Source organism: Polypterus senegalus, chromosome 3 (assembly GCF_016835505.1).
Source record: "Polypterus senegalus isolate Bchr_013 chromosome 3, ASM1683550v1, whole genome shotgun sequence".
NCBI lineage: Eukaryota > Metazoa > Chordata > Cladistia > Polypteriformes > Polypteridae > Polypterus > Polypterus senegalus.
In genome coordinates, this window is record NC_053156.1 from 280,751,320 (window position 1) to 280,777,572 (window position 26,253).

At 36.8% G+C, this 26,253-nt stretch overlaps 1 protein-coding gene across 1 annotated transcript in view; it reads right to left on the reverse strand.

Moving 5' to 3' along the window:
- Positions 1-1,051: 1,051 nt before the first annotated feature.
- tbc1d22b (TBC1 domain family, member 22B) overlaps positions 1,052-26,253 on the reverse strand; it is a 69,106-nt gene continuing 43,904 nt past the window's right edge. The window contains exons 8-13 of the mRNA XM_039749294.1: positions 23,940-24,054; positions 18,989-19,095; positions 13,071-13,146; positions 12,019-12,146; positions 3,756-3,851; positions 1,052-3,270 (exon numbers count right to left, since the gene is read on the reverse strand). Of these exons, the coding sequence (XP_039605228.1) occupies positions 3,142-3,270; positions 3,756-3,851; positions 12,019-12,146; positions 13,071-13,146; positions 18,989-19,095; positions 23,940-24,054 (651 nt within the window). The 3' untranslated portion in view covers positions 1,052-3,141. The remainder of the gene's footprint in view (positions 3,271-3,755; positions 3,852-12,018; positions 12,147-13,070; positions 13,147-18,988; positions 19,096-23,939; positions 24,055-26,253) is intronic.

Sequence of the window (26,253 nt, forward strand, 5' to 3'; positions counted from 1 at the left end):
ACTTGAACCAGAAATGGCCAATAAAGTTAAGCCAACTCCTTATGTATTTTCACACACATGCCCCCAGCATCCACCTTACCAGTCAACGATTCTGAATTGTGTCTGTATACACAGACTTACCTGCTGCCCGAGGTCAGTCTGTAACAGTTTACTGAAATCCACGTTTCATGAAAGCTTGTAGATGGCAAGTCTGTTAAATTTAATTGTATTTGGACCAGTGGTTATTTTCTTAAAAATCAGCAAGTTAATGCAACTGCCCTGGGTTCCACAGTTGGGGAGGTGTCATGATACACTTGAGTCCGATACTTTCAACACTCAATGGCCTAGATTTTTAAAATTGTGCGAGAGATAGAAAAGAGGATATGCAGTTCTGATGGGACATAGAACATTGCCCTGCCTCCCAAATAGCTTGGCGTATACCACCCTAAATAAATCAAAAGGGTAGCCATCAAGAGAAAAGAGCACAAATTACACAGTAAATGTATTTATTTTTTATGAATAGGGTGATATTCAACTGTATTAGGGCAGCAACTGCATATTCCCAAGATGTCTGGTGACAATCTTTTTTTAAAAGCAAAAATGCTGGCATTTTGGTTTCTTGCTTACCTAAGTGCTATAGATACCAATCCAGGAAATTTTCAACAGAATTTTGTCAGAACTGCACTAGAGTCATTCAAAGTCACTCAAACTTTTAGTTAGTTCACAGAGGTGAGGAAATTAACATTTTCTATGGTGTTATGATGCAGGATGCAATTCTTAGTTGTTAAGGTAATAGTTTTCACTTGATGTTTTTATTTTCTCTTAGTCTATATTCTATCTTAATTCAATACATTTTCTGATTTTCCTGTACAGAGGCAAGAGATGCTGGTGCAACTTTTGATAGCAGCAGGTGCAATGCAGGGACTGATCACCAGTTTAAGCTTTTAGTAACTGCTTCTCTGAAAGCTGAGAAATTAGCCTCCTCTTCATTACTGGTATTTTATTCTGTTCATTTAACAAAAAACAAGTATTTTATTCTTTATGAAGTTAATGGTATACTGACAGAGGCCAGTGAATTTATCATATGGTTTATTACAGGATTTTTTTGCCCAAGTCTTAGAGCTGATGTGGTATGTTTACAAAAATCAACATATTTCTTTTATTTTTTCAAGTTACCGAGGACCTTACCATAAATACAATCTACTTCAGATATTTGCAAATAAAAGTGATAATCAACAGCTTTAATATGGCTTATTTTTTTTTTCTTTTAAAGGGTTACAGGGAGTTGGAGCCCATCAATACAGCATCAGGAGCAACATAAGAAGCAATCCTGCATGGAATGCTAATCGTTCACAGGGTATACGCACACATGCTAACACAATTCTGTCACTTTACCTAATAAGACTTTTGGAGTACCCTGAGAAAATGACAAGGCTGGGAACAGAGCCCAGATCTCAAAAGCAGCATGGCATTACCAATAACTGCTGCACTATGAAGGCATTTGATTGTAAACCACAAGTTTACCAGTTTGTTCCCTACCAAGGATTTACTGTGCATCTTTGAATGAATCCTATCATCGGAAAGTGCTGTAACTGTATGATACCTGAAGTATAGCTGACGCATAGGCTGGAGAGAATATGGAGCATGTAGCTGCCATTTCCTTGGTGAAGAACAAGTCACACTTTCAAAAGCATCTTCCATCATAAGTACCTCACACACAAACAGAGGTTAAATCCAACAACCTTCTCATCAAGTCTCAGTCATTTAATTGAAAGAGAAAAGCAATAATATACAGCCAAGATGCACAGTTAAGGCTAATAACACAATTATTTAAAAATGTTAAAAAGACAATAAAACATTTAAGAGTTTGGCTTAAGCCATTTAAAAGGTAAAATGAATCCTGGCAGCCAGATCTTTAGGTTGGTTGGGGATTTAAGGGTGAGTCATCCACCTATGATGCGGCTCACAACCAAAAGACAGAACAGAAACCAGTAAAGCGTAAGGCACAATGGCAAAAGAAATAAAAAAGCAACTGAAGCTGCCATTACTTGGCTTTGATCTCCCATAGCTGTCAGGGATTGGCTTATTTAATAAGTCAAATCACTAATCAACTCAAAACACACTCCAGCAACCAATATTCCTGCAAAAACCTAGCTTTAAAATAAATAATCTGACCTCTCCTAACCCTGTCTGCTCTCCTTACTATGAAGGGGGAAGGACTCCATCTGCACACCATATTATAGCATTTAGTAGATGATGCTGAAGTCCTCATGCTGGAGCTGCTTCCCCTGTTTATACTTTTGATGCCTGTACCATTAGAACATGGTTCTCCTTTGGCAAAACCATAGCAGGCTTACGTCCATATGGCTGCTTCACATGGGTAACTAAGAGTAGAGGACAGGCCTTCTCCGCTCTGAACCCTATGTAGTAACACAGGAGATCACAGTCATACGTTTTATCATCTGGTACAAGGCCAGTTCACAGGATAACTGCTTTGGGGATAGAGGGCAGGATGCACCACTAAACAAAACATGAATATGCTGCCCTCAATCACAACCATGTTTAGCTTTTTGGCTTACCCTGCTTTGGACCATAGAAATCATGTTAAAAATGCCTGCCCCTACTTCAGTGAAGTGCTGTAGATAAGTAGCTTCTTATTGTAGGCAAGCACATCCTAGATCCAATATTTCATCAGAGCAGAGACATCTAGGGCCAAAAATAAAGTGATTAATCTGGGAACCCCTAAATACCCTCCCACCCATCCCCAACACCCACCTGCCTCAGTCAGCCAGATATTTTGAATACATTTTGGTTAAAAATGTAAAAGTAATAGTTCAGTTAAGCAGCAAGCCTCAGAAGAGCACCACTGCAAAGTAGCATTGGAGTGCTTTGCTTCACAAACATGGTCCATATAACAATGGAGACCAGGCACAACCTCCGAGGCTGGGCTTTTCAGTTTAGAGAAAAATGTGCCGAGTATAGACATACTGGAAAGGAAACATTGGCTCAACCTCCACTGAGACATCTTCACTGGTAGGGATTCCTCTCCAGGCCTCATCAATATTTCTCATTCATGCACGCATAAACTAGAAATGTGCCACATCTTTCCAAACTGCAGGAGCTTGTTGACAGTTCTAAGCAGCACCTTGTCCACAGATGCATTTATCTTCTGTAATGATTTGGTGCATCTGCAAACACATACTTGAGCCTGTAGGCCTCAGCAAGAAGTAGCCCCACCTCTTCATTGCCCCAGTGTATTGTTGGCAGATTCTGTAGTAACATCAGAAGAGCCTGAAAGATGAGAGAGGTGTGATGGTTAAGTTGATTGTTAAAGAAGTTGAACTGTCACTTGTAGAAGGTACAGTAAAATTCTTGCATATACAACCAACAGTTAGCAAGACTGAATGCTTAGCTCCACAGAAAGATATCCAAAATGACCACATAAGAATCAATATGCTTTTCCCCCCCCCATCAGAAGAAATGCAGTGCTTCATGGTAGCTTCCTTTGACAGGAAACCTAGACCGTGTGGACCAGTTCAATGGCCTTCTACCTGTACGCAGATTTTCCTTTTAATAGTATGGTAATATTTGAAATTGCAATTAGGAAAAAAAAACCCAGCTAACTTCAGTCTGCAAGAAGCAGAAAAGGCATCATCATCAAATCCCCTTCCTACATTTTTATTGTCCTCACATGCATAAACTCAAACATGAAGGATGACAGTGGTGACCTATTATGTCTGGACCTTGCCAATCCTAAATTTAACAAGACTACTTACTTGAAAATCCTCTGCTTCCAGAATTTCTTTCCTCCACTTCACCAGGAAAGCTGCACATACATATAAATGAAAATGAGAAAAGCCTTCTGCTTCAGCCTAAAAGAAATAAACATATTACATTAAGATATTCTTTTCTAACAAACAATGTCCATAAGATAATGGAAAAAAGTAATATATTAAAAGTTAAGTGTAATTTTTCTATCAACCCTTGGAAGTCACATAATCTGCACTACAAATCAACATAGTACATGACATTAACTGAATGTTACGTGATACAGTTTCCCTTTCTCACGACAAGATAATTAGACTAAAATATCATTTACCATATGATATTTAAATTACTTCAACACAGAACATTAAACCTAAATTTAAAAAAAAATGTTATATATGACATGATGTTCAGCATACATCAGACTGTGCCTTCACTGACAAGAGTAGTATTTTTAAAAAAAAAAAAAAAGTGTTTCAAATGTTTTATCATAGACTCACAATACCACAAGCCATCTCAGTTCACAGAATTGCACTGTGGCTTTTGATTCAAATAGCCTTCAAGAACAGCTTCTGATTAGCCTGAGCTAAACAAGACTCAGCACTGATCGAGCAGGTATTGTCTCTGAACACTGCAAGGAGAGAACGTCTTGGTGACAATGAGCTCTGACTCAGCCATCAACTTACTGTGTGGCTTCTCTGCCTCAACATTCCATAATACATCCAAGTTGTCTAGTCTAGTAGGGCTGGGCAATATATACAATTGTCGATACTCAATAAAAATCAACAGGCAAATGCCAATATCACAATGTTCAACACTTTATAAATTTCCAGTGCTCTTCTTAACCATGTCTATGTTGACTACCCATACAGCCTGGTGGTGTTGAGCGTGAATAAAAAAAAAATGAGGATCAGAAGAGGAAGTGTATGGAACAGGAAACACTAACCCCGCTGTTTGAAAATGGTTTGAATTTTCCAGGATGACAGTTCAAGCAGTATAACAACTATGAATAAAACATATTACTGCATATGAAAAGGCCTACCTGGCATGTACAGAACCTGAAATGTGCTCTTCTGCCTCCCTGGCAAAATGGGTCCCTGCTAAGCAAAGTTCCATAAAATGTTTTCAGCTCTGTTGTCTACCTTATGTGCAGAAATGTGGTTTGGGAGGGGAATGGAGTGTTTGTAGATAAAGGCTGCAGTGACTATCATATTGCAATATACACTTTTGCCTACTTAACTTGTGCTCAGATTAGAAATCTGATCAGTGTATAAACCCTCATATGTTTATTTCATGTGAAGTCCTCTACTGATATGTTACAGGAAAAAAACAACAATCTTCACAGTTTTTCTCCTGTTTGTCTTTCTTCAATGTTTGTGTATCAGGTATGGGGTAAACTTCATTATTGGCCATTTTATTTTCATATTGAGTTTGTATTTTTGTTTAGCAGATGAAGCTTGAGCTTCCTATTGACTGTGAGAAAGCCTGTCCCAAATAATTAAATAGCAGTTATCTCATCCCATTTAGTGTTTTGTTTTGTCTTTTTGTACTTAAAGTACTTTTATCTTGCTGCATTAAGAAACAGCATTTTGCAATGTTCAACTTATGTTTCCCAAGTTGTGTGTGTCAATGTTCAAAAATATAAAAAAAAGTATATATCGATTTAAAAAACAAAAAACATAACTTCTCTAAAATATTAGCGAATGTCTATATGATGTTTATCTTTAGTGATATATTACAATTCTAGCTAGTGTTCATTCACATCTTTAAACACATTATGTGGCAGCATTTGAGACATGAAGTTCCTTTATGCGTCTTTGTAGATAAATGCAAATTTTACTACAAGTTCTTTTAATTGTTAGATTTGTTTTGTAATTCTGTTTCAAGAACTGGATGATAGCATTTTCAAAATTGTTTTAAATTGAGTTGTCAAAAACACAGTAAATATTGTATTTTGCTTATTGTTAGGTGTAGTTTAACTGCTCTGTTTCATTATTTATTTTGGACCATTCTACAGCTATAAGAACAAACATCACTATTTGAATATAATTTGAATCTATATAAAAAATTGTTATTTGATGGCAAATGACAATAATCAATTGTAAAAGAATTGCCACCCCCATTTTTTTTTTTAAACCTCACACTAATTTTGGCTTTGTGTCACTCCAGACATGCTATGCAGTACTTTTGTATTGTATATGTATTTTCCACATCACTCCCATGACCAGCATTTATGTGCTTGGCTGATGCTTTAATCCAAAGCAATTTACAAAAGCGGTAAATATAATCTAGTAACGTTAGGCTTGGGCCTGTTTGTTCAGCAAGTGTAATAGGACAGGTAACAAATGTTGATTGCCACAAATGAAAAGATGTAATTACAAATTGAAAATCATAGATTAACTAATAAAGCAATTAAACTTAATATCACAACAAATCAACAATATGAAAGATCACCGGGATCACAAACAGGTTGATCTGTAAATGGTAGAATTTCATCCAGGATTAGATATCAGTAAGACATGCAGAAGATTCTAGCTGATACTGTGTTGTGCTCAGGAGGGAATGACAGGTACAGCTGAGGATTGGATGAAGGAGCCCAGCTAGGTGATGTACAGAGAGAGGTGGTGTACAGCATTCTCCAGAGCCCCAAAAGTATTGTTTTGCTCCTGATTCTGTTTCGGTTCAATCTTGAACCCCAGATCCTCGAATTGATGTTGTAAAACCACTAACCATCATAGCAAACAAAGCTGGTTTCCTTTCTCATTATACATAATGGGAAATAAATACCATATTTCTGATTTTCCTATTACTATTATTATGGGTTAAAAATCACCATTATAAACAGCATTTTCAGTGTCAAGAAAGCATATAGCAGTAGCTAATTCAATTAACACGTGTCTTTAGGAGGCTGCTGGCTTGACACAATTCCTAAAACAAAGGTGATATGAAAAATTAAGGTTACACGTGTTATATTTTTGCTAAACCTGTTTAGTTTAAGCTTGTATGTTATTTTTTCACCAGTGGAGCATCTCTTTGAAAACATAAGTTTCATATATGCATTACAAGCATGTGAAATATCCCAATTTCACTCTTCTCTTTGATCATGACGCTTTCCATGCACAGAAAATCCTTTTTGTACAGGAGCATCAGTGTACATGTCAAAAGTACTGTATGCGATGCACCACGAGCAAAAAAATCAAAGAAAATAACAGCAACAAAGTATACAAAGACACATTACACACAATTGTACAAAGTAGCACTTACAAATTTTAACATAAGTTCAAATATATTCACTTATTTTCAATATAAGTATTCAGACCCTAATTTTCTTATACTTTGACACCTTAGATCACCCATACAAGCAATCATCACACTGAAATGGATTTCTTTATTTTTAGAAAATAGGCAATAAAAGGATTAGACATATCATTGTCCTCTGTGCACTATTACATGACTCTCTGACCAGAGTCAGAAAAGGCACGTATATGGAAAATTCATAATGTGGAACCATTGCAAATTACGTAAATCATAAAAAACATACAAAATATACAGATGTACATGTATTACGATCTGAGATTTACTAGGAAATGAAACCAGAGCTTTGTCTTTCCTTATGTAAAACACTCAAATGGAAAGAGAGAGAGATAGCAATTGAGACAGAATGGCTCCACAATCCCTGCTGCATGCGGCAGCCTCTGATCCTGCAACCGTCACTAACGTAACTGGGATAAACCAGACAAATGAGGACATACATAGAAAGGAGCAGGTGTTATAGTGCTTTTATTACCAAAAAAAATTAAAGTAAAACAGTGTCCACAGGTGCAGTGTTCAACAGTTCAAGAAATACATAAAAAAGTGAAATCCAGGACTTAAAATCTATACTTAAAATGAGAAATGAAAAAATACAGCCATCGGGTGCTTTATGTACTGTCAGACAAGCCCAGCACATCATCTTTGTCTCCCCGCCACCTAATAATCACGTAGCTGGTGGAGATGCTAGCAGCTGTGGTCTTCATCGCCCAACCCCAGTCTTGGTTGTCTTACACATCTCTGGCCAGACCAAAAAGGGTGGGCCACCCTCCCGTGATGCTTTAAGCTGCAGAAGTCATACCTTGGATTCATGGGGGGTGGGGGGCTACACCATGCTTGCACCAAACTCCATACAGATAGATAATCAGTAGGGTGAACCAGCCCCTGTAACACCCCGTTCCTTTGTGGGGCCCAAGATTGTGCTGACTTTCCTCCACTAGCTGTCTGGCCCATCTCTTCTTTCCACCTGATGCTGCTTTCTCTCTCCCAGTGTTTTTTTTTTCTTCCTCCCTTCTCTACTGTGATAGCTCCCTTTATATCGACGCTCCTAAAGGGGCCCAGATCTACACGTGCCATTCCGTCCAAGGAATTAACAAGGCACCTGTCTGACACATGCACTCGCAAGAGCCTTCTCAGTTCAGCAGACACCACTCTTAAATCTTTAAGGTGTTTTGAGAACATTTCAAGATACACTGAATACTGCATTTCAGTTCAAAATAATTACAATATCAATTGAAGTCCATATTACACAGCCCTATAGTTCAGTTGCAGACTATCCAGGGTTGAGAATTTCTGCTAGATAATCAATTGGAACTAGTGACTGGTGTCCTGGGTATGACATTAATCTGAATCCAGCCCTGCAAGCAGGTCCAATAATTATAAGGGAAAACTTGGGGTTGGTGGCAGGACTGGCAGTCCCACCTCCGTACAAAAACCTCACACCTGTTCCAGTGTGGTGCTGAGGTGTCACCCACTGCACTTGGGTCCCAATCCTGGTGGTTTGTTGTGTGGTGGGTGTGGCATCATGCTATAAGCATGTGTCCCCAACCTCTCTCTCTCTGCACCCCCACCAGAGATCACACATTCATGAGCTGCAAAAAAAACAAAACAAAACACAGAAGTGTTCTGCTACCTCAGAGTCCAGCAGTCCTCACTAGGTATAATGCACCTTTTGCAATCCACAATTAGAATCTGCAGGTGTACTGTACAGGGAGTGAGGACCCACACACTCCAAACCATTACTATGATTTCTACTCACTCCTCTTGTTTTTGATTTACGGCCCTGTCATTTCAGGCTGTTGTTCATTGATCTTTAGCAAAGAAACCATTATGATAAATCTCAGTGTTCCATCAAAATACGTGACAATTAGCCAGAGGCAAACAAATGCTTTTCTGGGCCAGGGATGGACATATTGCAGGATGGGAGTAAAAATTGAGTCAACAAAGATCAAAACAGCTAACCACTCATCACTAAGAATCTCAGCAAAGCTATTTGCAGTCAAAGATCAGTTTCAGAGATGGTTAACTGGTGTTATACTTGAAAAGCTTGCCTCGCTGGATACTCTAGCAGAGAGGTCCCCAACTCCAGTCCTGGAGGGACCCAGTAGCTGCAGGTTTTCATTCTAACCCTTTTCTAAATTAGTGCACTGTTTTTGCTTCTAATGAATTCATTATAATTGACTTGTTTTTTAAGATTTGATCCCCTGAATTTCTTTATCATTCCTCTGAATTGCTTCATTTCTTTCCTTAAATGATACCCAAACAGAAATGAAATGTGAAGTGAGGGAGCCAATGGAAGGCCAACTAAGTCATGGCCTCAAACTCCAACCAATTTCACTCCAACCTGTTTCTTAATTAGGCTATGATTCTTGTTGTTAATTAAACTCATTCTTTAATTCAATGGCTTGTTGCTGCTCTCATTGTGCAATAGCATACGTTTCCAAAATTGTTTATTTTCTGTTTTCTGAGACAGCTGCTAAAATGTTCTGGGGACCTGAACAGATCAACATTCCCGAGACCTTTTCAGAAATTATATGAACAACACAGTTTGCTGGTCCTGTTTTGGTTCACTTTGTATCTCATTATTGTTCGGCTATTAATTAAGGAAAAAGAATCAATTAAGGGGTCTGAGTCTTCAAGAGCAAGTCAAATAAAATTAATTCAAAATAAGTTATTTAGGAGCAAAAACATAACTAATTAAGAAAAGGGTTAGAATGAAAACCTGCAGCCACTGGGGCCTTCCAGGACCAGAATTGGGAACCCCACACAATTTCCCCTTGCTTGGTTTAGGTCAATTCTAGAATAAGAAACAGATTAATGACAGGATAAAGTCAGTAAATTCTGAGGACTGGCAGTGTGCTGTAGAGGTTAAAATGTCAGGTTAATTTGAACCTCTGACTTTTTACTTGAGCCCTTAAGGTTACATAACCAGACTGTGTGTCAATTACATAAATCTTATAAAGGCACTTGTTTAATATACAATAAAAATACACAATTCTGCTGGCTACTTCACAGAATACCTATCAAATGAAATGGACTAAAATAGGGTAAATATGTCTGTTTAGTCAAAATATTTCACAGCTTTGTGTTCCAAAACAACCAAGGGCATTTCTTCCTCACCTGGAACTAGCAAGTCAAGCGTTAATGTTTCAACTTAAAGGGTGTGGCCACAGAGAATTTAGGAAAGATCAAGAAATCATAAGAGAAGTAATCATTGCATGCAAAGACTGCAAAAGTCTCCTGAGTCCATGTATTAGCTGCACGTAAAGGAAGATAAAATGTGAACCATGAACTAACACCAAGCACTATAGCAGTGGAAACAAACATATAGAATCTTATGTGGGAGGTGGCACCCTTTTATTTAAAACCTTATCACAGATGTCCAGATTTTCTCAGCCTGTGTTAAGGGAGGGAGCATCAGATACACTAGCTACTCACACCACCAACCCCCCAAGTCGACGTGCGGGAAAATCTTTTGCTACAACAACTAACTAAAAAGAGAAATGTTCCAGCTACAGTGATGGAAAGTAGCTGTGACAGGCCTGACTATGTGTCTTTATCAGGGATATACAAAAGGCCCCTTCATCAGTAATCTCAGTGTGGACACTTGTTACGTCTATAAAAACTTGTATAAGCATCAAGGAGTGAGCAAAGGCAGGTTGCATACTGTGACATATTTTCAGATACTTGCTGGTTGCCAAAATCTGAAAAGAGACAGAAATGACTGATCAACAACCCAAGTTTCTGGGAACCCGTCTGCACCATCTTGTCAAGTAAACTGTAAAAATGAAGTCTAGAAGCACACAAATTGCTGGTGTAGTCATAAAGAGGAATAACTGGGACATTGCAAACTAACAAAATCCTTAACCACATCACTCTGCGAATGCTGTTCAAATCAGATAGTTAGAGACTTTACATTCTCTTAAGAATAAATTGGGCCCCAGCATCACCAATCATGGAGTGTAAAAGATATTGCTTAGTGCTGCTGAGAGAGTCCTGGAGAACTAATTCAGCTGCATGTCTGCCTTATCCAGGAAATGCCTCATGAGACCTGCTATGGGCAGACAAGAGATTTTAAATACTGCAGACACATGGTTCTCCATAATAGACAAGAGCTGCTTAGTACCTAACTGTCCAGAAAGCTTAAACAAAACCTCAGCATGCCACTTTGTTCAAGGCAAGGTCGTAGTGGGAGCAGCATATGAACACCTCATTAAGCAGCTTGTCAGAAACCACATCGAAGAGTGTATGTGGAGTCAAACAGCTAGAACAAATCCGACTGTCTGTTGATAACCAAAGAAACAGAAATTCAAATTAACAGAATACATCCTTATTTCTATAAAACCTCAGACCATCATATAAAAAATTTGGTATTGAGCGTCTCTAAGGCGTTGCGCCCTCGAAACAGTTACACGAACTATTCTATAACATTTCAGTAATTATTTACTGCTCTGATGATGCTCTTTCTGATCATAAAATAAGTCATTACGAGAGCAACTGACAAGAAGAATTCAAAATTAACTGGAGAATTACAGTATTTGAGGGTTCCCCTAGTGTGCCTCTTCCTCTTGCATGATTTGTCTCAAAAACTAAATCGGCACATAGGCATCGCATAACAAGCGCACGTTTCGAGTTTGATATTTCTCCGTCCAGCCATTTTAGCTCCAGACTGTCCTCAAGAAACTGAGACAGACAGACATTCACACACCCATCATCAAGATATCAAAGTTTTCAGTATCGGAGGACCCTAAAACGTCAAGATCTGTTGAAAACCAGAGATCAATATTATTTTCAAATCTAAAGCTTTCGCTCCTCCTCCATAGAAGACAAGTTATGGTGTGGGAGGGCACAAAGCAAAAATATTGGGAGCTTCACTGAACGCCATGCTATTCCTATTAATCACCCAAACGTAGGTTTATAGGCATAGTGGGTATAGAACAGAATGCAGCAAACAGTACATATTACCTGATAGGTATCCCACAAGCGTATAGTGCAGCGCAGGGGTAATTCTCTCATTAGGAGGTTATTCATCCAGCGGAAGGCAAACTGCAGGTATTCTACCTCATACTTTAAGAAGTGATTGTGGACCTGCTCTGCAAACCAAACATAAAATTCAGAATCACTATGAATAAATATATATTTATTAACCAATATATTATGAGGAAAGCCTTTAAACATGAATCATCCCAGTTAGAAGGGTTTCTTTGCGGCAGTGCTTAGAGCTCACAGTAATCAGCCCAAGTCTTTCTCCTACCCTGATTCAGGGGAAACCGGATTTCTAGATACTGAGAAACAGCTTTTCTTTTCCTTACAACTTTGGAATCCTTTTAAACTTGATCAATGGCTTTAAAGGAATATCCCACCCAAAAATGAGACTTTTTATATGTTACTTATACCATGTAGTTTGTAGAAAAAAAATGTAACCTCATGTTTTCATGGAGAACAAGAGAAAGAAAGTATATGATGGAGCCTAACGGTGACCCGTGACACACAACAGCAAATGATGTCAGAAATGTACATTAACAAAAGTCATGTTACTCGTGTCGAAAATAATCCAAATGTCTGTTATTCAGTTGCATGCTCAAAATGTGAAAACCCCACCTCTCCCCCTCTTTCATTAGTCAAGAAACACAGAATTATGGGAGTGGAGTTTTCCTGTTTATGATTTACACTGCTTTTTCCAGAAGTAATTTCTAATAATAGTTAAGCAAAAAAATGCATGAAAATTGCTCATTTTGATCCCACAACTAGATAACAGACATGTGGATTATACGACGTGAATAATGTGAGAATTGTTTTTTTTCTTTCATGGACATATTTCACATTGTTTACCATTGTGCAGCAGGGGTCGCCATTAGGCTACATTATAAGTGTTTTCCTCTCATTCTGCATGAAAAAATTAGATTTTTTTCTTAGCCATAACTACAAATTATATGGAATACAGTAACACAATAATATATCTATATATAATAGTGGGGTAGTATTTTTTTTTTTTGCATAAAATTCCAAAAACTCACCATCAATGCGGCTTACAAGTTCTTCCAGAGCTTTCACTTTAGTTTGAATTCCTGGTTGAGCAAATGTGTAGTTGTCCTATGAATAAACAAAACAAAATTTATATAGAATTTCAGTTCTTCATTTTATGAGATAAACCACATAATGCATTCTAAAACGCAATCTCAATTGAATAGTTTATTCCATTAGCCAGTTAGCTAACATCATCCATATTCCATCAGGTAACTATTTTGTATTACTTCACAAATGTAGTCTCAGAAGTAGTATATGCCTTTGCTGGTTGTTCCAGTTTCAGAAGTAATCAAAACTTGATATTTTCACTAGTTACTCCCCAGTCTCTCAAAGGGTAATGGCAATATTTTGGCCAACAAAAGTACTTAAACTCTCTTGACATATCTGGGTTTTTATGCACTGATGGCTTGTGTCACATGCTTACTTTAGATCTTAATGTGATACAGGAGAGGTCTGTTCTAGGGTTCTGTATATATTTGTTGCAAAATATGACTTTTCGGTACCGAAATTGTAAGTTAATGTCCACTCCTGTTTAACACCCATTTTTTTTTTTTTTTTATAAAACATGTTCATTTGATAGTAGCATGAGGTGCTGCTAAGAACCCATGTACAAAAATGTTCCTAACAAAGATTAAGGTCAGATTTTTACTAGACAGTGCTTACTCTAAATACGGCTTGATAAGCCTGAGAAAATACCTTTTTAACACCAACAGTTTGGAAAATAAAAGCAACAAACTTAGTTTCACTTTTTTCTCTGACTCTCCTCAGTACACACTTATAACCCAGGTAGAGATCTAGGCAAATTCACTGCGACTAATATTCAATAATGCAGAAATTTAGAAAAAGGCACAGATTTCAATGTATTACATAAGCTAGCTCATTTACATTCAGTTACACAACTTCACTTAATATAAAATATGACCTATTAGCTATTTCACTAGTACTACCCAAAAGGGTATGAACTAACTTGCTTGTTACAACTAGTAATAATATCTACATGCCATTAGCTGAACTAGCCAAATTAGGTAAACCATCATTATGTGCCTCCTCATTAAACTTAATCTCCTCTCGTTTCCAACCAGTGAAATAAGCTATCTTTCTATATGAAAAGTGCTCCAAAACTAGTAACAACATAGTACCTTCTAAAGTCAAAAAATATCTTTACTGTTTACATACTAGTAAAACACAAACCAGAAAGATGACTAAACTAAGATTTCATCTTGAAATTTAATGAGGAATAGTGGAACAGACATAATTACCTACTCCACTCCAACTTTTGAACACAAAAGAAACTAAACACTTCACGGCTAAAGGATGTCATACATAATATTAACATTCTCAAATGGCAAGTAATTATTAGCTGAACAAATATTAATGCAAAAATTAATATATTGCATGTTCACAAACTATAGATCAAATGGAACAATATTTTCATCAAGAGTATTACAACATGTCACTCTTCTAAATATAATTAAAATACGCTTAGATATACAGCTTTTATAATCAACACATAGAACTTCAGAATTCCTATATACAGTAAATGACTTGGATCAACCACTAGTACTTTTCAAAATCTCAGATGCAAACAGAAAATCATACAAACAAATGTCTTCTCTAAATTTGGTACTAGTTAAGGAGTATGCAAATGAACTGGTACTGCTTTCCTTCTATATTTCATATGATTACACCAGGTTAATAAAATAGGCAACCATTCTCAACGTGATGATATTTAATGTAATATAAACTTTATCTACATCTTGATTCTGAAGCTGTTTTGGCAACAGGGTTGGCCTTAATAAATCCAAATGGATTAAATTATTATCCAGACTCTAAAGCTCCACATCAAATATACAATCCAAAGTCTTATTTTTTCCATATAGGATGTGGAACATGACGAGACCCTTTAATGTCAGATTCTTTGTTATTTGTTTGCATAAGCAACTATGGATCCAGCCAACCCTGAAAAATGGATGTAAATGAAAAGCATTTTTAAGGCAGGCAATACATTGCTTTATACAATTGGCCCATGCTCTTTGCTTCAATATTCATTATAAATAATGGATAACCACTTGGATATTACAACTTTTAAAATCAAATTGTGCATGATCACATTAATTGCCATGAATTCCCCTGCATGCAATTTAAATTTTTGACAATTTCCTTTGATGGGCATCAGTTTGTTCCTGCCTTGCACCCTATGTTAGCTGGGATTGGCTTCAGCAACCTCCGTAACCCTATTCATGACCAAGCAGGGTAGAAAATAACTGACTAACAGACTGAGCATCATGTGACATGGTAGCTTGTATAGAATTAACCAAAATCATTAGATACCTGGGCTGAATGCAGATTTGAGCAGATTTGCAGCAGATGAAATTTAACGTAAGTAAATATAAAGTATAATACATAAAAAATAAAATATTAGATCTGAATACACAATGAGAGGTTTGAAACTCGAAAGAACACCTTTTGCACAGGACCTAGAAGTCATTGTGGAGTGACAACTGTCCACATCTAGGAAGTGTAAAGAAGATGCTAATAGGATATTAGGTTACATAGCACAGTTTAGAGTTCAAGTCAAGGAAGTTCATGAGTAAGCTATACAACACAATAGTTAGGCCCCACCTGTAGCACTGTAGGCAGTTTTGGTCTCCATAGTAGGGACAAAATAGCAGTATTACAGGAAGTGCAGAGGAGAATGATTAGACTGATCATTGCACAAACATGTTTTCATTTACTCTGCCCAAAATCATACTGGGGTGAAACCCTATCTATGAAAAATGCTGGCAATTGTTCACTTCATCAAGTTCAGGTTATGCCTTCTGAAACAAGCTTTCTGGACAACAATTTATTTTCTTAGTTAACAAAATGGGTCAAATTCAGGTTATATCCCAGTCCTCAAATAGCCATATTTTGGGTAACACTGAAGGGAACTCAGTATAGTGAAGGCTATTACCAACAGGAATAGCCAAATGCCACATTTGTCTTAATTGCAGGAGCCCTAACCCAGCTTCTATACTGCAGTGAGAAGAACAATGTTATGTAAATATACAACTTCACAAGGAACAAATTAAACTTTTTTCTGTATATGGCAGTACTTAAGACTGTTTTGAATAAGCACTGTCAACATCTGCATGATCTCATGTCATCTATTTCTGTCTTTTTACCTATATGTATGTATGTATATATATCATTACTTTGCATTTATAATCGACAACATGTATTTTTCCTTGGTGGGAAAAAGGGATTTAAACATGACTTAAATATATTTAGTACATAAATGGAAGTATTTTGTGACTTATAGTATTGACAATGTATTAATTCTTGAAACCAAATAAAATTAAAAAAATAAGAGAACCTGTTTACGTTTAGTAACTCAGCGTTCTAAAAGCTTTTTCCTAAACTAAAATTCTGATTTTTGTTTATACTTTGCTTACACTCCTTGCAGTACCAAATACTATATAATGTTCTGAAAAGCTGAATCTAAGATAATTTAATTTGAGGGGGCAAGCCTGCCTCTGCAACATCAGGCATAAACCAGCAACTAACCTTGGACATGGCACCAGTCCATTAGAACCCCTGAGTTCCCAATTAACATAACGTAAATCTGTAGGATGTGGCATGAAAATCAAGAGTTCATGGAGAAAAACTCACATAGAAAGGAGTGGAACATGTAAAATACACACCAATAATTGGACGTACGATACAGCATCACTAACAACCGTGCCTCCATTCTGCTCACTTAAACATACTGCATAAATATGAATTTCTTCTGCCAAAGAGAGATTAATTATTATAAGTCAGCTAAGTCACATGTTTCACAATGGCCAGATACTTTGTATTACAGAGATCCCATCAGTCATTTTATTAATTTTGCATGTACTCATCAGCTAGCTCAGTTATTATGCATAACACTTCACAGTTCTGACATTTTGCCATGAGGCAAAATATATATAAATGAAAGTTTCAATCAGTTCAAAATTGTAACATGTATTTCATCATCAGGTTTGGTAATATTACATGTAACTAATCATTCAGTTTAATAATACATGTGTACATGTATTATTATCCCCCATGCAATAAGATACAGTTATATGAAAAAGTTTTGGAACCCCTTTAAGCCTGCATAATAATTTACTCTACTTTAATAATAATAATAAAAAAAAAGATAATAGTATGATTTATTTCCTAGGAACATCTGAGTACTGGGTTGTTTTCCAAACAAAGATTTTTTGAAGCAGTATTTAGTTGTATGAAATGAAATCAAATGTGAAAAACTGGCTGTGCAAAAATGAGGGTCCCCTTGTAATTGTGCTGACTTGAATGCCTGTCACTGCTCAATCCTGATTACTTGCAACACCAAATTGGTTGGATTAGCTCATTAAGAGTTGAACTTCATAGACAGGCGTGTCTAATCATGAGAAAACATATTTAAGTTGGTCAATTTCAAGTTGTGCTTCCCTTTGACACTCCTCTGAAGAGTGACAGCATGGGATCCTCAAAGCAACTCTCAAAAGATCTGAAAACAAAGATTATTCAGTCTCATGGTTTAGGGGAAGGCTACAAAAAGCTCTCTCAGAGGTTTAAACTGTCAGTTTCAACTGTAAGAAATGTAATCAGGAAATGGAAGGCCACAGGCACAGTTGCTGTTAAACCCAGCAGGTCTGGCAGGCCAAGACAAATACAGGAGCGGCATATGTGCAGGATTGTGAGAATGGTTACAGACAACCCACAAATCACCTCCACAGACCTGCAAGAACATCTCACTGCAGATGGTGTATCTGTACATCGTTCTCCAATTCAGCACAATTTGCACAAAGAACATCTGTATGGCAGGGTGATAAGAAAGAAGCCCTTTCTGCACTCACGCCACAAAACGGAGTCGCTTGTTGTATGCAAATGCTCATTTAGACAAGCCAGATTCATTTTGGAACAAAGTGCTTTTTACGGATGAGACAAAAATTGAGTTACTTGGTCATAACAAAAAGTACTTTGCATGAAGAAGAAGAACACCGCATTCCAAGAAAAACACCTGCTACCTACTGTCAAATTTGGTGGACGTTCCATTATGCTGTGGGGCTGTATGGCTAGCCCAGGGACTGGGGCCCTTGTTAAAGTCGAGGGTTGGATGAATTCAACCCAATATCAACAAATTCTTCAGTATAATGTTCAAGCATCAGTCACAAAGTTGAAGTTACGCAGGGGTTGGATATTCCAACAAGACAATGACCCAAAACACAGTTCAAAATCTACAAAGGCATTCATGCAGAGGGAGAAGTACAATGTTCTAGAATGTCCGTCACAGTCTCCTGACTTGAATATCATCAAAAAATCTATGGGGTGATTTGAAGCAGGCTCTCCATGATCGGCAGCTATCAAATTTAACTGGAGAGATTTTGTATGGAAGAATGGTCAAAAATACCTCCATCCAAAATCCAGACACTTATCAAAGGCTACAAGGGGACGTGTAAAGGATGTTATATTTGCAAAAGGAGGCTCAACTAAGTATTGATGTAATATCTCTGTTGGGGTGCCCAAATTTATGCACCTGTCTAATTTTGTTATGATGCACATTGCATATTTTCTGTTAATCCAATAAACTTAATGTCACTGCTGAAATCCTACTGTTTCCATAAGGCATGTCATATATTAAAAGGAAGTTGCTATTTTGAAAGCTCAGCCAATGATAAACAAAAATCCAAATAATTAAGAGGGGTTCACAAACTTTTTCTTATGACTGTATATTACATGCATTACACATTTCCCATTAAGCAGTTCTTCAGCAGAATTTAACTAAAAAAATCAACATACTGATATTTAATTTCTCTTAGTTAGCATGTTTGTATTACTCAATACCTTAACCCTGTACCTTCTATTACATTTATCCAATTCATTGATTTAGCCATATTACCTGTATTCCATCCAACAGCTTGCTCATACACCAGAAACTGTCAGCTTCAATGTTTCTTTGCACAATTTCAGGCAGCTGTGTGAAATCAAAATTCTCCACATCTTCATCTGTAAGACACACACTGCAGAATCAGAAAGTGGCAAGTGCTTAGAGGGATGAGGCAATGACCATGGAAAGCAATTGTTATTTGCGTTGACAGTTCGCGTTATAACATGTATTAATCAAGTAACAAGAGAAGCTTCACTAGTTTTAACATTTCCATTGTTATTTTACAAGCGAGACAGAACTGGGCTATATATGGTTTATTTTAAATCTCCTTGGTGGATGAGCTGTATAAATTCTAATAACGATCTGACTCTAGTTGGATGACTCAGTCAGTCAACACCTCACAACACAACACCTCAGTCAGTCAGTCATTTTCCAAGCCACTATATCCTAACACAGGGCCACAGGGGTCTGCTGAAGCCAATCCCAGCCAACATAGGGCCCGGAACAAACCCCGGGCAGGGCGCCAACCACCACAGGGCACACACACCAAGCACACACTAGGGACAATTCAGGATCACCAATGCACCTAACCTGTATGTCTGTGGACTGTGGGAGGAAACCAGAGCACATGGAGGAAACCCACGCAGACACGGGGAGAACATGCAAACTCCATGCAGGGAGGACCCGGGAAGCGAACCCAGGTCTCCTTACTGCGAGGCAGCAGTGCTACCACAGTGCCGCCCCACCATTGTCTGTAGTGTCTATAATTATGTTTTTAGGTTAGCCACTGTCCAATATAAGATATAAAACTCAAACAATTTCAGTGTGAACTTTTCACTGATCCAAAAAATGCCCCATACATGCAAAATTAAACATTAAAGAATGTCAAGAATTAGGTTATTAGCTGATGTGCCCCACTAAAGAAGCTAAACCAAAGGTATGACCTGGGATAGTTTTCTACACTGAGACTGCCATAAAGCAGTCTAATGTAAAGACAGGACATGAACTGAATATCTTTATTTTGCTCTGTCTTTCTTCTTCAAATGTAAGCTAAAGGATATCTGAGGGATGAGGGTTTCCAAAAATCTGAGATCAGTTTTATATTGATTTACTCATTTCACACTTTTCAGGGTGTCAACTTCCAATTTCAAACTATTCTTAGTTTAAAACTGAAACAAGCTTATTTTCATCCACCATTGGAGCTTTAGGGTAAATTCAATACATTTCTACAATAGAAAGTCAAGAGCAACAGGCTACTGTCTAAATGTAACATTTACCTAGGAAAACCGGCAGCTGCAAAACTCCAGGTCAAGACCTACTCTCTTTACAGAAACTGCTGCTAACAACTACACTTCTTTCATACCAGATAGAATCCGAATAGAGACGGAAACTCTGCTGTTTCCTTAGCAACCCTATTCTGTTTCTATGAAAACCAAACAAATAATGAACATAGTAAATATGGATCAGGGAGAAGGACTGTTCCCCATTAAAGTCGGTTTGTTACACATCAGTAAGGTATCCTCCTTTAAAAAGTGGGGTGGTGGTTTTGACTTCCAAAGACTCCAGATCCACTGTAATGCTATACTGTTGCTGTGATCAGGTAGAGCACAAACTCTTTGTCAAGATGAAAGGTCAGAATGAGGATAATCTGAGGAGGCAGATGTCGCTTAGCATCGTTTACTGTCTAATAAATCACATCATTCACTGTCTATTCAGTGACTTGAAATGATGATTTTCTTCTATAGCACATAGAATCTGACATGGTAGAGATGCACTCTTGGATCCATTCACTGTGCAAGCTCATTTCCCACATATGTGCACAATTGTATAATAGGATCCTTGATGGCACTAAATGGCTTCTGACTGCAATCTAACCTACTCAGCAATATACCATCTACACTGTACTGCGGTATAGTTTATTTAAAAAAAAAAAAAAAGGTGGTTTCCCAAGGTCCTTCAGTGTACCACGAGAATATGTGAGGCCCCCTGCACAGGCTATGATATTTACCCTCTTGTCTTGTACTTTTGCTGCAGACTTGACAAAGGTGCTTGTTTTTGAATATAACATTTATTTTAAATGGTAGATTTTTTTGCTATGGCTATGATGCTGCCAATGTTTTCTTTAAAACATTACAGACAATCAATAGGCCATTTCAAAAAAGGTCACTATGCTTTAAATAAATAAAATTTTTAATAGTGTTTGAATTTCCTAATCTTAACATAAAACCAATTTTGTCAACGCAGATATTTTTGGTAACAACAAATTCTAAATTAAGCATTAAATGATTAAATAGTTCTTAAAATAAAAAAAATCAAGAATTATTCACTGCAGACATTTTTTTCTAACAATTAAATTAGGTACTTTTGTAACCTCTCGATTGAATACTGCAGCTTTCATATCAGTAATTTCCACATTTATATACTGTATGAGTGGAAAAGCAAATGTGTTTTCTCTCCACATAACAATCCAGTCAGCAGAAAAGACAAAAGAATTGTGTAGAGTGGTGGCAGCAGTCAGGTAACCTGGAAAAGGGTGGCCAGGTCTGAATCCTGTATGCCTCTAAAAGATAAGCTGAGTGGCGGCAGCAGCAAGTGAAGCTGACCCACCATTTATTTCAGGAGATGGTGAAATTTTCACATTTGCCCTAACACTGAAGCTCGCACTGCTAGTGAGGCCTGTCATTTTCTTTTTACTCTTTCTTGCTGCTTCATTATGAGCAACCTGTTCCCATTCTAATTACAGGTTAGCAGCTGAAATATACAGTGCTCTGCAGATAAATGCAAATGATCACCACACCATGAATTGCAATGTGTGTGGGGGGAGTTCATCTGATGTCTATCGGGACATGATGTAAACACTGGAGACGCATTTTAATTCCATGTGTAAATGCAATCTTTATATAAAATGCACTTTAAAGGGGTGCCTGAGAAAACAAACAGCCATTGCAGGCCATATATAACTTGTTATATATATTTTAATGAAGACGGACACTTTAAAAGGATCCCAGGGCTAGATTCATTCACTTCCTTATCTTACTTAATTCTATTACAACATTAGGAACAAGGCAGAAATAACAATAGAAGAAACGCTAATCCACTTTTCAACACCATCATGCACATGCACGCACGCTCACATACTGGGCATAACCAATTAACCTACCATGCACACCAGAATCAGGACAATAAGACTATTTGTAAATGTGTAAAAGGGTAAATTTAAGTGTAATTATTTACTATTAATAAACTTTATTTTTTGTTCATATACTGTAGATCAAACTAACTGAAAGAAGGACTACAAAACCTTACTTTTACAAAAGTATAGTTTCTTCTAAAGGCAAAACCTATGACCTTCTGAAGTGTTAAACATTATTCACATCAATCAGGTGACTCAAAGAAGTTGAAATTATCTAAGCAATCTAAAGGCTTTGTTGCTAACTGCATCTTAGATAAGGCCACAGTGACAGCAGTTACTGTTCAAAACAGAGCAGAATATTTTGTCGAAAGCTTGGTTTGCAAGCTTTGTTTTCCCCAACCAAACACTACTCCCTTTATTTAAAGGCCACCCTAATTCTCAACAGGACCAAATAGCTCAGTGCCAGTCAGCTACCTACTGCTTAGTAAGACAAGCCCTTTTGTCTTTCATCTGTGCGAGGATTAAAGGAATCATTCATTGCAATTGATTTCAACAAAAGCCTTCCTTGCTTCCCATCGGCTTGGTTAGTACACAGATAAATCTCAGAATCGATTCAGTTATTGATGGCAACTTTCCAAGTATGCTTTGAAAGCCTCCCCACCCAAAAAAGAATAAATATAAGAAGGGAAGATGTCTAAAGCTTTGCTTTCAATAATGTGCAAAGCAAGTGGAAAAAAATAGCAGTTGCTCTGATGGCTGCTACTCAATCCATAATATCATCTGTCTGAAAGTTAATAACTGACCACTTGTCCAATCAATCTCCAGGAATGGCAGGACAGCTGCGTTCTACTGATCTAAAGTGTTGTGTGCACTTCCAAGAATATACAGATCTGTTTACTTTGTACTTTTTAACTCCCTTTTGTTCATTCCTCGCTGTGTGCTTTATGTATTTAATGAAGACACAATTTTTTATAGATTTTGAACTACATGGCATCATTCCACATATTGCAAGCGCTCCTGACCTAAGACTATTCTCCGCACCTATACTCGCAATGGGAACTTTTCCTTTTCTTTTTCCTCCAGAGTCAAAGTTGTGAATTTTTTTTTTTTTTTTACAGATATTAATACCTGTACTGGTAAATTAAAGATATGACATTAAACTAAAACAGAACTGAATAATGAGTTCACAAACAAAGTGCATTTTGACTATTGTGCCACAATATGTCATTTTATGCAATATCTTGAGCCAGCAAACAACTTTTCTGAAATAACAAAAACGAAGTACACTTGTTAAGGTAAGAAGCTTATCAAAAGTATCTGTCTTGGAAACATTTCTACAATTCAGCCTTTTGATACTAGCATCTAATTTACATAATTCCTGTTCTGCATAATTTTATTTTAAAGAATGCTACATTACCAAAATGCTATCTCATTCATGTGGATCAGGACCACAAAGAGTGCAAGAAAAAAAAAGTTTAAGTGAGTAGCAAACGGCCAACGTGGAAAATGGTCATTAAATGGCTGGTGATTAAGATGCTCACTCACATAAACAAAACAGCACTATCCTTTATTTGATGGAAACAGAAATCACAAGAAATAGAATATAACAGTACTAAACAAAAAATATTTTCTTCAATAGCAAGAATTTTAAAAACACCAAAGACAAGAAAATTAACTTTCATTTAAAAACGAAATATTCCACAACAAAACACAGCCAATCAAACGATAATTTCTCTTAAACATCTTAGCATATTGTATGGAAATGATTTTTAGAAACAGATTTTATCACAAAGACCAAAAAGTACAGCATAAGAAAAAGTGATCACTCACCTACAAACTCGGAAAGAAACACCACAAAGAAGGGAGTGACCAGGTCATTGATCCCCTGGACATAGCCACTTGCAGGATGACGGATGGCCCAAATAAACAGAATGCGTTCAAAGATCTGTACAGATCAAATTAACAGACTTTATTTTAGTCTTTTAGTTTTATTCTTTTTTTAAGAATACCAGTTTTACCTTCAGAATATATTTTCAGGGCCTTTAAATATAAGTTCTTAATCATGCAGAGTTATAAACAGGTAGACAGTTGCCTTTTCTTTATCTACTGAATCAAATGAGGTGCCCTTTCTCCACTGTTGGGCCAAGTCATGCCTATAGTATTAAACCATAGATGACTCGGTATTGTTACTCAGCTAGATTTGCTCCAAGTACATTAAAGCAGAATAAATGGTCTTAAGGTGAACATGCTGGCAAATAGAGGATAATTAATACTATTGCTCTTGTTGCCACCCAAAAGGGTTTTTAAACTAATGAAGCACAAATAGATTAAACAATTTTCTCAGGGTCACACAGCAAGTTGGATATGGGGACAAACTCTGTAACTTTGTAATTTAACAATAAAAACCACACTTCCAAATATGAGACAACAAAATTTTCACATTTAGTTATGCTCAAAGATTAAGAAAAAAACAACTGTGCTGTGGTTTCTGTACAATGAGTGAAACTATTTAGTCTAGTGTGTAGCCACCTATGAAAATCTGCTTCTGCAAAATGTTTAAACATAAAACAAACATACAGACAAGAAAAATAAACACACTCTTTATCTGGGCAAAATCTAAATGCATCAGATCAGTAAATAATAATCTGAAAGCTTCTATATATCCCATATAAAGAGCTTAAAAGAAACGTCTCTCTCACTTTACTCATGGGTTAAATACCTGAAAACTCTGCCTATTAAAGGAATACGCCACTAAAAAAAGTTTTTTTTTTTGTAAGTTACTTACCTTATGTAGTTTGTAGTGATGGTTGAGAAAAAAAATGTAGTTTGTAGTGGTGGCTGAGGAAAAAAATGTAATCACATATTTTCAATGCTGGACAGAAAGAAAAAAGTTGATGTTATGATATAATATCACCAAAAGTTGACCAATGCTATACAATGGTAAATGATGTGAAACTTCCTTAGAAAGAATAAAAATAAATAAACTTTGTCTCATAAACCATGTCAGCTACCCATTTGTATGTTCAAAACATGTAATACGCATACTTTTCTTGCTAAATAAATATTTCTGGAATAAGCAGCACACATCATAAAGAGGAAACTAAAGCATCTTGGGAAAGACTTTTTAAACTAAAGACAGGACTCTTACCCAATTAATGTGGGAGGGGAGGCAAGACTTTAATTAAAAAAACCACTCCTATGAGGCTTTATGTTTTCCGTTTATGATGTGTGCTGATAATTTCAGAAGTACAGTACATATTTAACAATATTTTAGCAAATAAGCAAGTGTTTTGAGCATATGACTGGATAACTGACATGTGGACTATACAACAGTAACAAGATTTTTTTTCCCCTTTTTCCATGGATGTTTGATTTCATATCATTCGTCGCTGTACAGCATTCGTCACTATTAGTTTGTATCATGACAAACTTTACCTCTGCTTTGAAAGAAAACATGAGATTACATTGTTTTTACAGCCATAACTTCAAAATACATGGGATAAGTAACATATAAAATATTTTTGGAATATTGAGTAGCAAGGATGGCTACTGTTCTCCCTCAGCCTTGCCATAAGATGACTTTGGAATACAGTACAACAGATAAATTAAATGGCTGGTGAGGGTGACTACCTCATTGTCAAACTGATCTAAATTACCAAGAGAGTGGAAAAAAGTGGAAAGAAAACTACACATATGGATTTAGAAAATGATTTTTTAAAAAGGCCAAAGAATTTCTCACGCCTTTCAACACAATCGAGGACGGAAACATAAAACTTGTAAATATAATTAAGCTTGCTTGCCTCATTCTTTGCAGATTCAGATTCTCATGAAATATACACCCCTTGTGGTCCCAACATTTAAATAACTGAAAAGTATCATAATGCTCTTGCTTTTGTCGTAACTCTTCACATTTATTTCACCTCATGACTCTTAATTCTATTTTAAGCTAAACATTATGTTGGGTTGTAAGGTCAAGAATGCTTTGCTTTGGGATACCTCAGACATATCCCAGGAAACGGCTACATTTGTCTTCACCACACAACCATCTTTTTAAACCCAAATTATTGTAAACTCAGGCCTGCTTCTAATCATTTGTTCTGATGCAGGGAGTTAATTACTTTTTAAATTTTTTTAAAATGCACCA